At 44.2% G+C, this 14,533-nt stretch overlaps 2 protein-coding genes, 1 long non-coding RNA gene and 4 other non-coding genes across 7 annotated transcripts; 2 read left to right on the forward strand and 5 right to left on the reverse strand.

Moving 5' to 3' along the window:
• The first annotated feature begins 641 nt into the window (after positions 1-641).
• Positions 642-6,134, forward strand: LOC130537743 (multidrug and toxin extrusion protein 1-like). The gene is made up of 18 exons (XM_057054751.1): positions 642-692; positions 935-1,282; positions 1,582-1,683; positions 2,073-2,141; positions 2,223-2,371; positions 2,518-2,560; positions 2,654-2,698; positions 2,868-2,965; positions 3,238-3,335; positions 3,419-3,532; positions 3,649-3,716; positions 3,804-3,912; positions 3,997-4,072; positions 4,153-4,222; positions 4,297-4,429; positions 4,890-4,984; positions 5,095-5,193; positions 5,264-6,134. The coding sequence occupies exons 1-18, from the start codon at positions 642-644 to the stop codon at positions 5,630-5,632; spliced, it is 2,136 nt and encodes a 711-aa protein (XP_056910731.1). The 3' UTR covers positions 5,633-6,134.
• A 3,033-nt stretch (positions 6,135-9,167) lies between these two features.
• On the reverse strand, positions 9,168-11,204 carry LOC130537594 (uncharacterized). Its single transcript, XR_008953651.1, has 7 exons — positions 10,989-11,204; positions 10,360-10,760; positions 10,144-10,180; positions 9,883-9,954; positions 9,759-9,805; positions 9,482-9,526; positions 9,168-9,299 (listed from the first exon to the last, which is right to left on the reverse strand). It is a non-coding gene; the product is annotated as an uncharacterized LOC130537594 (long non-coding RNA).
• On the reverse strand, positions 9,369-9,442 carry LOC130538250 (small nucleolar RNA SNORD65). Its single transcript, XR_008953836.1, has one exon. It is a non-coding gene; the product is annotated as a small nucleolar RNA SNORD65 (small nucleolar RNA).
• Positions 9,592-9,666, reverse strand: LOC130538251 (small nucleolar RNA SNORD49). The gene has a single exon (XR_008953837.1). It is a non-coding gene; the product is annotated as a small nucleolar RNA SNORD49 (small nucleolar RNA).
• Positions 10,027-10,100, reverse strand: LOC130538249 (small nucleolar RNA SNORD65). The gene has a single exon (XR_008953835.1). It is a non-coding gene; the product is annotated as a small nucleolar RNA SNORD65 (small nucleolar RNA).
• Positions 10,247-10,322, reverse strand: LOC130538252 (small nucleolar RNA SNORD49). Its single transcript, XR_008953838.1, has one exon. It is a non-coding gene; the product is annotated as a small nucleolar RNA SNORD49 (small nucleolar RNA).
• Positions 11,205-11,535: 331 nt separating the features above from the next.
• rab34b (RAB34, member RAS oncogene family b) lies at positions 11,536-14,212 on the forward strand. The gene is made up of 11 exons (XM_057054492.1): positions 11,536-11,687; positions 11,882-12,041; positions 12,288-12,379; positions 12,477-12,542; positions 12,866-12,967; positions 13,145-13,209; positions 13,283-13,334; positions 13,417-13,498; positions 13,603-13,693; positions 13,776-13,883; positions 13,974-14,212. The coding sequence occupies exons 2-11, from the start codon at positions 11,994-11,996 to the stop codon at positions 14,036-14,038; spliced, it is 771 nt and encodes a 256-aa protein (XP_056910472.1). The 5' UTR covers positions 11,536-11,687; positions 11,882-11,993; the 3' UTR covers positions 14,039-14,212.
• Positions 14,213-14,533: the final 321 nt, after the last annotated feature.

Consider the following 14,533-nt stretch of genomic DNA (forward strand, 5'->3'; position numbering starts at 1 on the left):
CTTAGGGAACTTTAGAGATCTCTGTTCCCGAAACAGTGGGAATTACAGGGTGAGATGCTTTTCCACATTGATGCTGAGTAAATCCTTCATTGTTCTCATTAAACTTCTACCTTCACTTCAGTTCCATTTCTTTTCAGTCTGCAGGCTTTAGGTTGGATCAAAGGTTACCGGTGTTTACACTAGTAACCCGCAGTTGTGGGAGGAGAAAGTTCTGTTAACGGGTACAATTACTTAACGTAACACACACGAAGGCTCCCTTCTTCCTTCTAGTCTCTGGCCGATCCAACACGGAGCTTCGGTCCCTGCACAGCCTGGGATCTGCTTTTACAGACGGATGATTTTGATCTATTTTCTGTTGTTCCTTTGGTTAGGTGCTGGTTTTATAGTCTCCCTCGTCCATCTCCTCACCTCTCTGACTGCCCCGGTTGCTGCCAGGTCTGAATCTGCCCCCCCACCCTTTGATTAGATCAACATGGTTCTGAGTCTGAATGCTGGTAGAAGCATTCCTAGAAGATACTGTCAGATCCTTGTTTGTTTGCATGTGTGATGACTGTCCAGCCTGTTTGGTGCACGAGGCAGCGTCCTGTGATAAAGCCGAGCGGTCAAAGTCCTCACAACAGTACAAAGAGCCTGACGGAGTGATGGCTGAAGCCAGCACAGCTCGCACCTTCGGAGGTCTTTGTGTACAGCCTGTAAACGGGCATTCCTCAGCAGATTAGAACTAAACCCTGCATCTCACAGGCGCTGTAAAATATGAAAAATGCTCACATTCTCTCTGGGGACAAACACTTGGACTACCCATATGCTTCCAGGCGAACATTTAACCTTTGACCTTTGACAATTGCAGGATTTTTTTTGTCCCTCCCCTCTATTTCCTCCTTATTTTTGCAGCCTGGCTCTCCTTCCGACCTCACTATCAAGCCCATAACTTCAGAGACTATTGCTTCGAACCTGCACTGTCCCCCTAGCTGTCCCTCTTTTTCTCCACTCCCTCCCCCGCCCCCCACCCCCCACCCGTCCCTTAGCCTCTCTCCTGTCTCGCCGCGACTGCTCTTTTCCCTCTGTGCGGTTTAATGGAGAAATCGAGCTGCCACGATCCCGCGCGCCCGGAAATGGGCACCGGGCCCGCTGCCAGGAAGATCACAGCCAAGGATGGCGAGGGAGGCCAGACGAGGGTGAGACGGCTGGTTCTAGAGGATTTGGACACGCATGCATCGGACGCTGGCTGACCGTGGAGCACAGGCAGGAGCTCCACAGGGTGGTGCGGCTCACGGGACCGTTGGTGAGTAAAAGTGTCAGAGCTTCAGGGTAACGTTCAGATGTTCTGCACAATACCACTTGCAGACTTCCCACAGCCCTGAATAGGTGCTCACACATGTATAAGAGATGTGTTTTGGGTGTAGAGATTGGGTGAAATTCACCATTTCAGCAAAAAGTTGCACAACCAAAGCCAAGGAGCTTTACCGAACCGAGCGCTAATCAGTCTGGAGGTAGAGCTCCACAATCTTCTAAGGAGGAACTCTCCGATGTGCAGTTATTGATGACCGTCTGGAAACCAGCCAATTTTTCCTGTTTTCGCAGCTGTTGTCTCGGATCCTGAACTTTCTCCTCAAGTTTACGACCACCGTATTCTGTGGCCACATCGGGAACTCGGAGCTGGCTGGATACGCGCTGGCCTCAGCGGTACAGAGATATTTGCTGCTCTGCTTGTACCTGTGTGCCATTCTCATCTTCAAACCCGCTGCGTTGGCTCTGCTGCACTTGCAAAATTGTACTAATAAATGCCAATATGTGGACAGCTTTAACAGATGGATTCTATGCAATCTTTAAATTGTGTTTAGTCTACAATTACATCTAATATTTATTCCCTGCCCTGTTTCTATAGATGCTAAAGATCTTAGCAAACTTTAGTTTAGGTGGAACTGCAACTTAAAAAGACTGTTCGAAGATTGACAGATATGATATATAGAATAGCTAAAGTTGATAGAATTCTATATATATATTTATTATGAAAGAATTTAAACAAATATTACAAATTTGGTCCCTAATTTGACTGATTGATTTCCTCCCAGACATTAAATCTCACCACGGTTGCGACGGGCCTAGGACTGGTTGTGGCCTGTGACACCCTCATTTCCCAGGTAAATGAAGACACTGAATAATATGATTGACTTTTTAAAAATAATCTAGTCTATTGAGGTCTTGTATGTTCATGTCACCAGACATTTGGCAGTAAGAACATGAAGCAGGTCGGCGTTATCCTCCAGAGGAGTTTGCTGATTGTGCTGCTCTTTTGTCTGCCCTGTTGGGCTCTTCTCATTAACTCCTACAACATATTGATCCTGTTGCACCAAAAGGAGCAGGTGGCGAGGTAAATTCCTCACTTCTGCCCTTTAATGGCACCATTACCGATTGACTTTAATAAAATTCAATCCTAATCCTGGATCGTGATGCAATGAATCCACCAACAGAGCAGATTTAACCGTCGTTTTCTCATTTTGAACTCGTCCTCCGCAGAATCGCCCACCTTTATGTGATGATTTTCCTTCCTGCTGTTCCGGTGAGTTCACTGAAATCTCCTCAATAAATGGGACATATTGCACTTGTTTGAGAAGCAGAATCTGCACATTGAGGTTCTTCTTTCTCTCTTCAGGCCATGTTCTTACACCATCTGCTAGTTGCATACCTGCAAAACCAAGTGAGAGGACAGAGGAGGCTTCCTCTGGCTCATTATCATTTTGTATAGTCAAAGCTGACAGTCTCATCTTTTATGCATCTACATTGGTTCTTTCTGATCAAATTAAATCCAAATCAACAGTTTAAATGGTCCAAAACATTCATAACGGAGCAGCTTTGTTGTCTTCCAGGGAATCACCCTCCCTCAGATGTACACAGCCGCAGTGGCAAACATTTTCAACTTGGTAGCGAACTATGTTTTAATCTTCAGCCTTCAGTTAGGTGTCACGTAAGTGTGTCGTGTCTCGTCTTTCTGCTATTAGCTCCATCAGTTTACTCAAATCACATGTCCCTGGGGGAGATCTGAGGGGATCAAGATGTTTGTGTGAATGCAGGCTTAGCTGCGATGTTTGTTATTTCTTCTGGTTGGGTTGGAGAACCAGGGGGGAAAAAGTGGGGGGACAATTTGGCATGCAGCTGGACAAATATAGCAGATTTAACGCAGATAAAGTCGGCTGATCTCTCTCGAAAGCTGATGTGGAGGGGCCTGTGTCTCTGCAGAGGGTCGGCGATTGCCAACAGCCTCTCTGAGATTGTCATCTGTCTGCTTTTATTCGGCTACATCAGATGGAAGAACCTATATCACAAAACATGGGGAGGTGACTCAAGCACATGTGTCAGAATTCTCGACTCCAGGAGGCTGCAGAGCCGAATCTAACCCTTGTTGTGTGAAACCCGTCAGGCTGGAGCACTGCGTGCCTGCAGGAGTGGGGGTCCCACATGAAGTTGGCCATTCCCAGTATGCTAATGGTCTGCTTTGAGTGGTGGTTCTGGGAGGTTGGAGGTTTCCTTTCTGGTTAGTGCTGTTTCCTGAGCCCAAAATTCTATTTTCGCTCTAACCGTCTAAGCTATCAGGCTTCACTGAATGAAATACTGTGTGTTTACTGTTTGGGGTTATAAAAACAACTCCAGGTGTACTGGGAGAGGTGGACCTCGCTGCTCAGCATGTGATCATAGAAATAGGAGCGATAATGTACATGGTATGTGTATTATTGTGATCAGACCATTTGTTTTCATATAGGGATTTAACTTTTACCTTTAACCTACCTACCTTACCTACCTTGCAGATCCCTCTGGGTATCAACGCGGCTGCCTCCGTGTGCATTGGGAATGAGCTGGGGGCCGGGAACACTGCCAAGGCTAAGCTCATTTGTAAAGTGGTCCTGGGTCTGGCAGGTACCGGAGGAGCGCCTGTAAAGGAAATATACATTGTCACATCTGTCAGGAAAAGTTAACCTGTTTTTTGCGCCTTAACGGCAGGAACCCTCGCTGTGGCTCAGGGCATCGCCATCTTCAGCAGCAAGTCCGTCTTGGGCTACATATTTACCTCTGATGAGTGAGTCTCAGAACAACACTCACTGATCCCTGGATCCTTCAGGAAACCTCGGAATGACGATATTCCTTCACTGTCTGCAGAAACATTGTGGAGATCGTCTCAGAAAACCTCACAGTCTACTCATTTGTGCAGTTCTTTGACGCGTTGCTGGTATGTTAGAGAATGCTCAATGATTCATTGAGCCCATCGTCTCTGAGCCTGACCCTGTGTCTGTGCATTTCCAGTGCACATCCACTGGGATTTTCATTGGCTCTGGGATGCAGGCTGTTGTCGCCCTATCCAACCTGGTTACCTACTATATTATTGGTCTCCCGGTGGGAATAGCTCTGATGTTTGCTGCTAAGATGAGAACAGTAGGTAATGATCTCTGCTTGTTTGTCCAGTATCGGTGCCACAGGTACACCTTCTCTGAATGGAGCTGAATCACATGACCGGCACCTCTATTTTTACACTTTATTTTTGCTTATGTATTTGTGTCCACCTCAATTTTTGGTGAAGTCCCTTTTTTAAAAGACAGTTACAACTCAAGGTTTCTGCTTGTGCAAAAGAAATAGAGAAGCCAACTAAATCTGAATTGGTTTTTTTGCATCACCGCTCTGTGATTGTTTAGGGGGAATTTCTGACTGACCCAATTTTCACATTGCTAGTAGAGCACCATGCATGTATTTAAATATGAGAAAAGAATCATAATAAAATCAGTGGATTAGCTGTTAGGTACATACTGAGCTGTTTCCCAAGTGTTTGTTTCAAACATATGTCCGGTTAAAATGTTGTTCCCAGCAAGTGAAATCAACTGTTCTCTCCTTTCTCCTGGAAGGGCTGTGGCTGGGTCTCTTGATTTCCACTTTCCTTCAGGTGGGCTTATTCCTGTGTCTGCTCTACAAACTCAACTGGAAGAAAGTCACGTATGAAGTAATATTGGTTTTTGATAAGAAAATCAAGAGAAAAAGACACATTTCAATTTCTTGGAAAGAAGAGTGCAGGTCTGACAAAGAGACATTTGTTGATGTCACTGTTTCTAGGCTCAAAAAAGAACTGGGCAGAGAGGTGCTGCGGCTCTGAAGTGTCCCTTTAGTGTGAATGAAGCATTGGTGCCCGACAACAGCACCCACCCAAATACTGTAAGTGCCTTCACACAGTATCAGGCTGTCTGTCACTTGTCAGTAACCGTAGTATCTCTACACCCTGCAGGCCAACAGTGATGGTCTGGAAGCTCCAACAGCTGGTGCGTACAGCTTGGTCAACAGACAGGACCTGAAACCGGACCACGAGGAGGAAGAGGGCAACTGCGCCGCCTCGGGCAGAACTGCTCCAGATGCCGAGAGCAGCAAAGGCAAAAGCAGCAAAGCTCCAGAACTGCTCTCGCTCAGTCAGCTGGTCCTACGTCGGGGACTCACTTTGTTGATTTTAGTTCTTATTTTGTCCACTGGTGTTGCTTTCCACTTTGCGTTCCCAGTACCAGAGCCCACCATTGTGGCAGAGACAAATGGTACCCTGGTCCAGGATTATAATTCTACCTCTTCACCGCTGATTCTGATGGACTTTGCTCTCAACCCCTGAGGTCAGCGCCGACTGATGGATATAGCCGACATGTGGCTTTAAAAAGAATCCCTTGAGTTCCAAGGATTTGGATTGTCTTTGCCCTGGGCTGCGAGTCCGTCGCTGCTGGGGAAATCCACTGAAAACTGGGAATGAACTGGGAATGAAACCTTCTGACCCTGCAGACGTCATGAGGGCATCAAATCACAATCAGCTGTCTTGATTTATTGCACTTTGATAAATGATGGAATGGTTTTAACTCAATAGTTTGACTATTAATACAATAGATATTACTCACCTGTGTTCAAATACTGTAAAGTTTTCTAATCCGGGCTAATTTTTCCTCAGTATTAAACATTTGTGGTCAGCTTTCTAGAGAAATTAAAGCGAAAGACGATCCGGTCTTCTAAATGAAACATTATTTTATACGATTTTTGCTGTCTGTAATATTTTAAGTTCCATTTATGGGAGTTTTTGAGTGTTAAATTACACTGAAGTTGTTACACTAAAACCCAATGCTCTATTTGGATGCATCTTGAATTCTGATCAATAGGAAAAAAAAGTAGTTTACTTTTATTAACACTTTCTACACTCAAGAGTGTTGCTTTTTAAAGGGAACAAAACAATACACGACAAAAGGTGACACATATTACACGTATTATTTCCCTATAAAGCGTCTAATTTCATCACGTCTCCAGGGCAAGTTAGTTACATTTTGTACTTGAGAGCGTATTTATTTTGCCTCGTGTAACTGAGCTACACCATTGAGACTAAAGCAGGAATACAAGAACAACAGGATCAACGGCCCAGAACGCAAACAACAAACATCTCCATGCAAAGTTATTATCACGAGGATTCTGAAGCCTCTGTGCACCTTTCAGACAAATTATAATGCTTGAAATGGCCCAGGGGGAAAGATGTGCTCAGACGGGAAGGGTCTAACAGCATACCAAATATTTGCATAGAGAGACGCAGCAGGGGAAAGGTTACAAGTATACCATTAACATATATACGTCCACAACAGGAAATGCTATAAAGACTTTAAAGTAAACTAAACTGTTGCATCTGAGGTGCACAGCAACAACACACCTGAGCTGATAGCCCTTCATGGGGCGTTCCCCAGGGTTCCGCTCTGCGACCTCCTCAGTTTGTTACCTACACAAATACCAAAAATGCAATTACAAAAGATTATATAGTCACACCATTGTGGTGTATTGACACATAAAAAGTTGTGATGAACAGAGTGAAGGGTTAGTAACAGTGGACTTGTGTACCTACAGCTGTGTTAAGGGCAATTGCGCAAGAAATTCCAGTTTATGGCGCGTTAAATGCAGCCTGCATCACTCACAGCTGTGTTTACAACCACGAGGTGACACTTTTGGGGCAGAACTTCAAAAACCTCCTTTGTGTAAGAGCTTGTCGCTAAATCAAAGGCTAACCTGTGACTTCTGCCTGCAGTTCTCATTATCTGAAAATTCACGATGGACTATAACTACGGACCCAGCTAGAGAATTTGTAAATTACCTGTTTTCATTCATTTAACTGATGGTTAGCTACATTCTCTACATTTTAAATACCTGCCAGAGCATGTAGTTCCTTCCTTTCCCCTTAACGCTGATGTGTTTCACCCTGTTCTAAAGGCACAAAGCTTTGTGTACTGCTCTGTAAATAGTTGCACAATTTTTCTGTGTGTAAAGCTCACACAAACATGGCCTTTGTTCTGTTGCAGAGGGCCGCCTGACTGCAAACCATGTTAATGAGAGCCTAAATTTGCCCGGTGACAATCACAGCAACGTCCCCTGAAAGGAGAAAAAGTCAAGATCTCTGCAACAGAGAGCGGAACTGAAGCAGTCGTGCTCCATTTTCTCTCCATCTTCAGGGTTCTGCACCAGACAGTTGTGTTTTTCTGCTCAAGTGCACTGCAAGAATTCGCCCCTAAGAAAAGAAAACAACTTGTTAAATCAAATATAAATAATTCTTCCATAAATCAAGTCCAAACACATTCATGTTACCATGACGACACGCGGCTTTAAACCCTGTCAGAGGTGTGTGACACTGCTGAAACATCCGGTTTGATTGCATTATAATGCATCTTTTCCTCACATGGCCAAGCCTCCGTACGCTGAAAGAAGACCAGTGATTCCGGATTGCTCCTCCATTGTTGACCTTGTCACAGTTCTAAGCAGTTATCTAGCAGACAACCGTGCGCAACCCTGCATCTTTGTTTTACAGATTTCGCAACACAGAACTAGATGTAAAATCTTATCAGATACTGTATAGTGTTTCTGTAAATTGTTAATGTTTATATCCACTGCATCAGGACATGAATAACTTCCAGGTTGTAAATAGGCATGGTGTTAAAATAGCTTTAGTTTACAGCTCCACACAAGATTCCTCTGCTGCCAAAACACAAAGACAAGCAGTTGTGCACTTTGAATATTCCTCAACTCAAGAACTCTTAAGTTTAACCTCAAACATAAAACTTTGAAGTTTCTCCAGATTTAAATTCTGAAGATTTGAGAAAACAGGCCGTCGTCCAGCACCTGTTGGTCTCAAAGTGTAGAAACTTGAGGAGAAATCTGATACCATACAAACGCTGAGTAAATTGTAGGTGAATTATCAAGCTCACGGCCAGTTTGGTATAACTGTTCAGATCTGAGTATTATTGATAAGTTTAAAGGAACCAAAGGTGAACTATTCAGAGTATTACAGGCCCTTTCCACAAAATTAGACTATCATGAAAAAGTTGATTCATTTCCATAATTCCATTATAAAAGATACATTTTCATAGATTATAGATTCAGGGATTGTAAGTATTTATGTTGACATATTTTGGGCTTTCGGCTCAAAAGAAACAATGAAAACAGGAATTCCCAAAAATTTGAATACCGTCAAGAAATCCCCATTTACTTCTGCTTTAGCAGGAAGCAGAGGTTACCAACGCCTGCACCCCAAATCATGACTTGACCTCATGCTGCTTGGGTTCTGTTCCTCACCCCCTTTGACCTTCATTCCCAAATGTAAGGCACTTTTTATTCAGAAGGACCCTGGACCAGTGGCCAACAGCCCATTCCTTCTCCTTGGCCCAGTTCCGACGCTTCCCCCATTGGCCCACAAGGGGCTTGTCCCGAGGAACCCGACAGGTGTAGCCCACCTCCCGGATGTGTCTGAATCTGGTGGTTTTCCCCTATTTTCTGGATCTCTACCAGGTTCTTGAAACTTTTGATCATCCACTGAAGCCCAGATGATTAGTGCGACACCCAGTTTTAAAACAGCCATGCCCTGCAAAACCTGGCCTGAAAATTTTTTTGACTTCCTATTTTGTGGGTTTTATGACCTGGAAGACCAATTATGTAAAAAATAAAACATATGAAATCATTTGAATTGTGGGCCCTGAATCCATACTCTAGTCAAGTTTAACTTTTAATGGAATTATGGAAATAAACTTTTCTATGATATTCTAATTGTCTTCCTCATCCATATGCGTCGCTTTTATCGACCCCTAATGGGTGTTTCCAGTTCCTATGAGCTCATCTGTTTAAATACAACAACTTGCTGCTTTTTGATTTCAAGATGTCTTTATTAATGCTTCCAGTTCGACTGCAGGACTTCTCCAGTCGATCTAATCTGCTCCCTCCAACTGCAGCAAGGCAGGGACGACCAAAGTCTTCTGGACGGCGTCTCAAATCTGAATGTGAAAAGGAAGGAAGTTAGTCTGCCGTCTGCTTCCTACTGTATGGAAACGTGGTCTCACAATGTTCAGAAAACCAAATATCACCACTGAACAATCTGACGGTAATTCCAGCATTTTCAGTTTAGATTTCATCACGACATTGGACCACAAAACATGTAAAAGGACATGTTAACTACCTTCAGTCAGACGGTCTTCAGGGTACTGGAGCAACATTTAAACACCTGGAAAGAAAAAAAGGATCAGAGGAGGAAGATGTACCAAGGAACTATCCAATGTTGTTTGAAAGCCTCAGAAAAGTGGATGAGAAATCGTCAGTTGTCGCATCTGACGGCACTTCCTATTCCAGGATTTCATCATTGACAAGGCTTAAATTATTTTAAATTAAGTTGGTATTTTATGTTCACGCAACAGAGCACACAAAAGTTACCAAAATCAAGGACAAGCTGGACCTACCTGCACGAGGATAATCTGACTGTCGGCTCACCCATGAACATGTTACGCTGCAGAAAGATTCAGGGAAAAAGATTAAAATCTTAAAGATGATCAGATCCAAACTGCTGGTGCTTAGCTAACTTACCATTTCAGGCTCTGTACGTTTCCATTTCTGACCACACACCCAGAAGAGTCATCAGAAGAGTCAATACTCTGCCTTTAGAGGAAAAGCAAAAACACTGTAGATTATCACATTACGACAGGAAAATTGCAGCAAATAGCATTTTATGTTCAGAAAACCGAGAATCACCACTAAACAATCTGCCGGTAATTCCAGCTATTTCAGTTTATATTTCATCAGTACATTTAAGGCCACATGTTGTAAATTTGTATTTATTAAACCAACCTGATACCAAGAAGCCAGTCATTCCAGATAGCCACTCCTAAAAAGAAAGGAACAACTTAAAATGGTGAAATACATAACCTGCAGTGAACAATAAAAATCCAAGCCTCAGATAAGTTAAGTATTAAACATCGTCAGTTATCGCATCAGACGGCACTTCCCATTCAGTTTTCATCATTGGCAATAGTAATTAAAATCATGTGTTGTTCAACCACCCACCTTTGGATAAAATGGCAAGATTCCCAGATGGTTTTCGTGGCACGTCACCAGGAGGTCGGCATATTGGAAACACTCTGTACCACTAACAGAACTTGGCAATTACTGTTGCCATGTTTTGGCCCAAAATTATTTAGACTAACATTTAAGTTTTAAAGACTGCCAAAAGTGGTTATTTAATATTCACTAAATGCCATCCAAAACTTCAGGATTTTAAACAAAGCTGTTGATTATAGAATCCATCTTCAAGAGCTTTTCTAAATCCACCAAGGTGCATAAACTATAGTCAAGTGTTAGAGTACGTCCAATATAGCCGAACATCCGGGTTACTGCCCAAAACGTGACGTAGGCGGAAAACCACTCTGCCGGCCAGGAGCACATGGACACAACCAGTTTAAATCCATCTGCGGAAAAAAAGCCCAATGAGTGTCATGCGAACAACTTGTGCAATATGCACAGAAACCATAGGTATAATACGAATGACGATTATAATACAGACCATATAAAATATACGTTTTTTAAGTTTGACTGCAATAAGAGAGCGTGAAGCCACACAAAAGATTTTGCAAAAGAAATCAGATTCAAAGCCAGCATCCATTATATACACATTTGTCGGGAGTAGAAAATCTTACCTATGCTCCGTAATGTTCTTCCAATACCACGTGGCTGCAAAAGTCTCGTCTATGTTACCATGTTTCAGTTAACGCTCAACAATTTCACGTTTCAGTAACGGCTTGCTGTAGGGGTGCGTGCCATACTTTGATTAAATATCCAATTCATCAAATATAACACTCGTGAACGCCACCGACAACATCCCACCTCCATTTCAAGGAACCAAGAGAGACCGCGCTCAAGTTAGCCAGCTTTTTATACGTTGATGTCGCAGGAATACGACGTCACTTTGTCTCGCATATCTGAATACGGCCTTTTTCGCCCCCTGCTGTAGGAGAATGTAAATCGCTATTTCTTTTTTTCCGTTTCAAAATGTTGTAAACATTATCCACATTTTGCTTACAGTAAACCATACGATGCAACTGCTATAAATAACGGTAACGCTGCTCAATCATTTAACTACAAACCTAACGTTTAACCAATTATTACTCTTCACATCGCTCCAGTCGTCGAATTTATGGATGTCAGAATTTCTGCTACCACCAGGTGACGCTAACTGACAGGCGAGACGCTGGTTTTCTAATTGGATGAACTTTTATTAGCGGAATGTTGGTCTCAGGGTGGTTCCGTCCGTTCATCTGAAGCTGTTTTCTTGGCAGACTTTGGACATCCCATCTCCGGGGTCGGAACACATTCCAACATATTTCCTGCACTTTCAGGTAACTTTGGAAAACTTTACTGTTTTATTGTGGACAGATTCATTGTGTTCTGTACCTTTTTGTGGTTCCTGCATCCTTCAGAAAGTATTTGAGAACAAAAAGATGTTTTAACCGTCAGAATGCAGCTTCTGATACCCCTGCAAGTTCAATCGAACAGCGATCCTCTGAGAGCTGTTTTAATTTGTGTCTTTCAGGGAAAGCTGAAAATATTAATATTAACTGTGCGCTTGCTTTGAGCGTGTGCGCGTGCACATTATTGTGTTTTATGCGCGTGTTCGTGCGTCAGTGACCAATCGGTGAACCAACATGTTGCCTCCTGTGAAGAACGATCGGATAATTACACGCTTCCCAAAGGTTAGTATCGCTCTCTCTCTCTCTCTCTCTCTCTCTCTCTCTCTCTCTCTCTCTCTCTCTCCTCTCTCTCTCTCTCTCTCTCTCTCTCTCTCACACACACACACACACACACACACACACACACACACACACACACCTTTCAAACAGACCCAAATGCTTTTAAACATCCACAGTCTTCTCCTGACTTAAACTTAGTTTAATTGCTGTCACATGTATTTATTCTAGTGTTTGATTTTCCCCTCCCAGTGTTTTAGTCCAAATGCAGCACTGCAGACCAAAGACAGCTTCCACCCGCAGGTGAAGGCTTTGTGTCAGACGCAGAAGTCAGCAACAGTGAAGTAAGACCTTACACACAGACGAAGCTCTAAAAGAAGTCTTGATTTAAAAAGTCTGACATTATGAACTCCCCTAAGTTTCTATTGTCTCTTTTACCAGCTGCAACATCGCCAAAGTCATAGTGGTTGGAGATGTTGCTGTTGGGAAAACCTGTCTGATCAGCAGGTGAGACGCGCTGTTAGCGCCCCCTGCTGCATATTTTGTGACATTGCACGTTAATGAGTGACCCCCCCTCAGAACTAACACTGCTGGCATGACTGGATGCGTATCGAGTATAAAATAAAGACAGGTCTCGGCTGGATTCAGATCTTCATCTGGTAAAAACAGGAGTCAAGATGTAATTTGTTTCCATCATGATGATGAACAAACCCAGCATAGACAACATGGTGCAGTCGTGCTGTATCCAGGAGGTCTCTGACCCTTAGAGAAGCTTTTCAGCAGCTGAAATGATTAATTTCTCTTATAAGCCATTGTTTTGTGTTTGGGAGGTTTTGTAAAGGCTTTTTTGATAAGAACTACAAAGCAACCATCGGGGTGGATTTCGAGATGGAACGCTTCGAGGTGCTTGGCGTTCCCTTCAGCGTACAGCTGTGAGTACTGCGGCATAAACACGATGACTAAAAATGAGTGAAATCATGTAATTACTTCTGTGGAGCACAAACAAGCATTGTTTAAGATGCAAGTATATTTTCCCTTGGTGTGTGTGTGTGTGTGTGTGTGTGTGTGTGTGTCCTGACCAGCTAAAGCTCAGATCTGCCCTCTTTCAGGTGGGACACGGCAGGTCAGGAGCGCTTTAAGTGCATCGCTTCCACGTACTACAGAGGAGCGCAGGGTGATTCAGAATCTGTGTGTGCTTAAACGTTGGCGTGCAGCCTGGTCTCATTGTGGTCTCTGCGTGTTTGCAGCCATCATCGTGGTGTTTGACCTGAGCAGCGTGACCTCGCTGACACACGCCAGGTACTCACACCCCCTGCATTCAGTTACAATCGTCATGGTTACAAATGCATAACTGTGTGTGTGTGTGTGTGTGTTCGTTTAGGCAGTGGCTGGAGGACGCCATGAAGGAAAACGACCCTTCTAGTGTTCTACTCTTTCTTGTGGGGACCAAGAGGGACCTCACTGTGGGTGAAACTTCTCTGGTTTCACAGTGTTTCTCAATGCAGGAGACTGATCAATGCTAATAAAGCAAGTGAAAGGTTGAGGTGTGACCGTGTCCTCTGCTCAGACTGCAGATCAGCTGTACCAGACCGAGCAGGAGGCCATCAGGCTGTCGGAGGAGATCAAAGCGGAGTACTGGGCTGTGTCCGCCAAGTCAGGTGGGAGGTCAGCCGGGGGGATGTCACGCCCCAGAACCTGCTCCCAGAACCTTCACCTCCTCCTCTCCCCCTGATGTTCCAGGTGACGGCGTCAGGGATTTCTTCTTCCGCGTGGCGTCTCTGACCTTTGAGGCCGTCGTGCTGTCCGAACTCGAGAACAGCGGCTCGAAGCACGTCAGCGACATCGTCAGTGAGTCGGATTCCCAACGTTTCAGGATATAATAAACCAAGTGTTTATGGTCATTAAACTGAAGGTGTGTTTTAAACTCTGTGTCCACAGAACTCACAGACGCCAGCGAGGGCGCCGAGCGGCTGTCCAAGAAGAAACCCAACTGCTGCAGATGATGAGGCCCGAACCAGCGAGGCCACAGAACCAGGACTCATTCGGAATGTGGCGGAGCAAATCCCACTGATGCGGCAGATGCGCGGCGTGTTAAAATATCTTTACTGAGGCGTAACCAAACATCTGCATGCAGATGTTGAGAGCTCCGAAACAATAAAGCTCTGTGGTTCACTTCCGCTCTGTTGAATGGGCTTCTGTCCGTCTGCCCCGGGCAACATTTTTGTCCCATTATTGGAGACAACATCAACAAGAACGAATGCCTTCTCCCCGGCTTCTTCCTCATCTCCTGTCATGTGCCTGTGGTGCTAATTTGATGCGTGCGGCGGCTCCCATGACCGGCGACGCGGCTGCGCGAGCAGAGCCGGAGACGAAAACAGGAAGCGGTTGCAATTTAGAATTTTAAGTCTAAGAAAACATCGATAATTAGATCCCCGTTGTAATAAAGAGCACCTGAAGCGGAGGATGATCCCCAGCTGACGACACGAGAGCAGGCAAAA

Source organism: Takifugu flavidus, chromosome 14 (genome assembly GCF_003711565.1).
Source record: "Takifugu flavidus isolate HTHZ2018 chromosome 14, ASM371156v2, whole genome shotgun sequence".
In the NCBI taxonomy this organism is placed as follows: domain Eukaryota; kingdom Metazoa; phylum Chordata; class Actinopteri; order Tetraodontiformes; family Tetraodontidae; genus Takifugu; species Takifugu flavidus.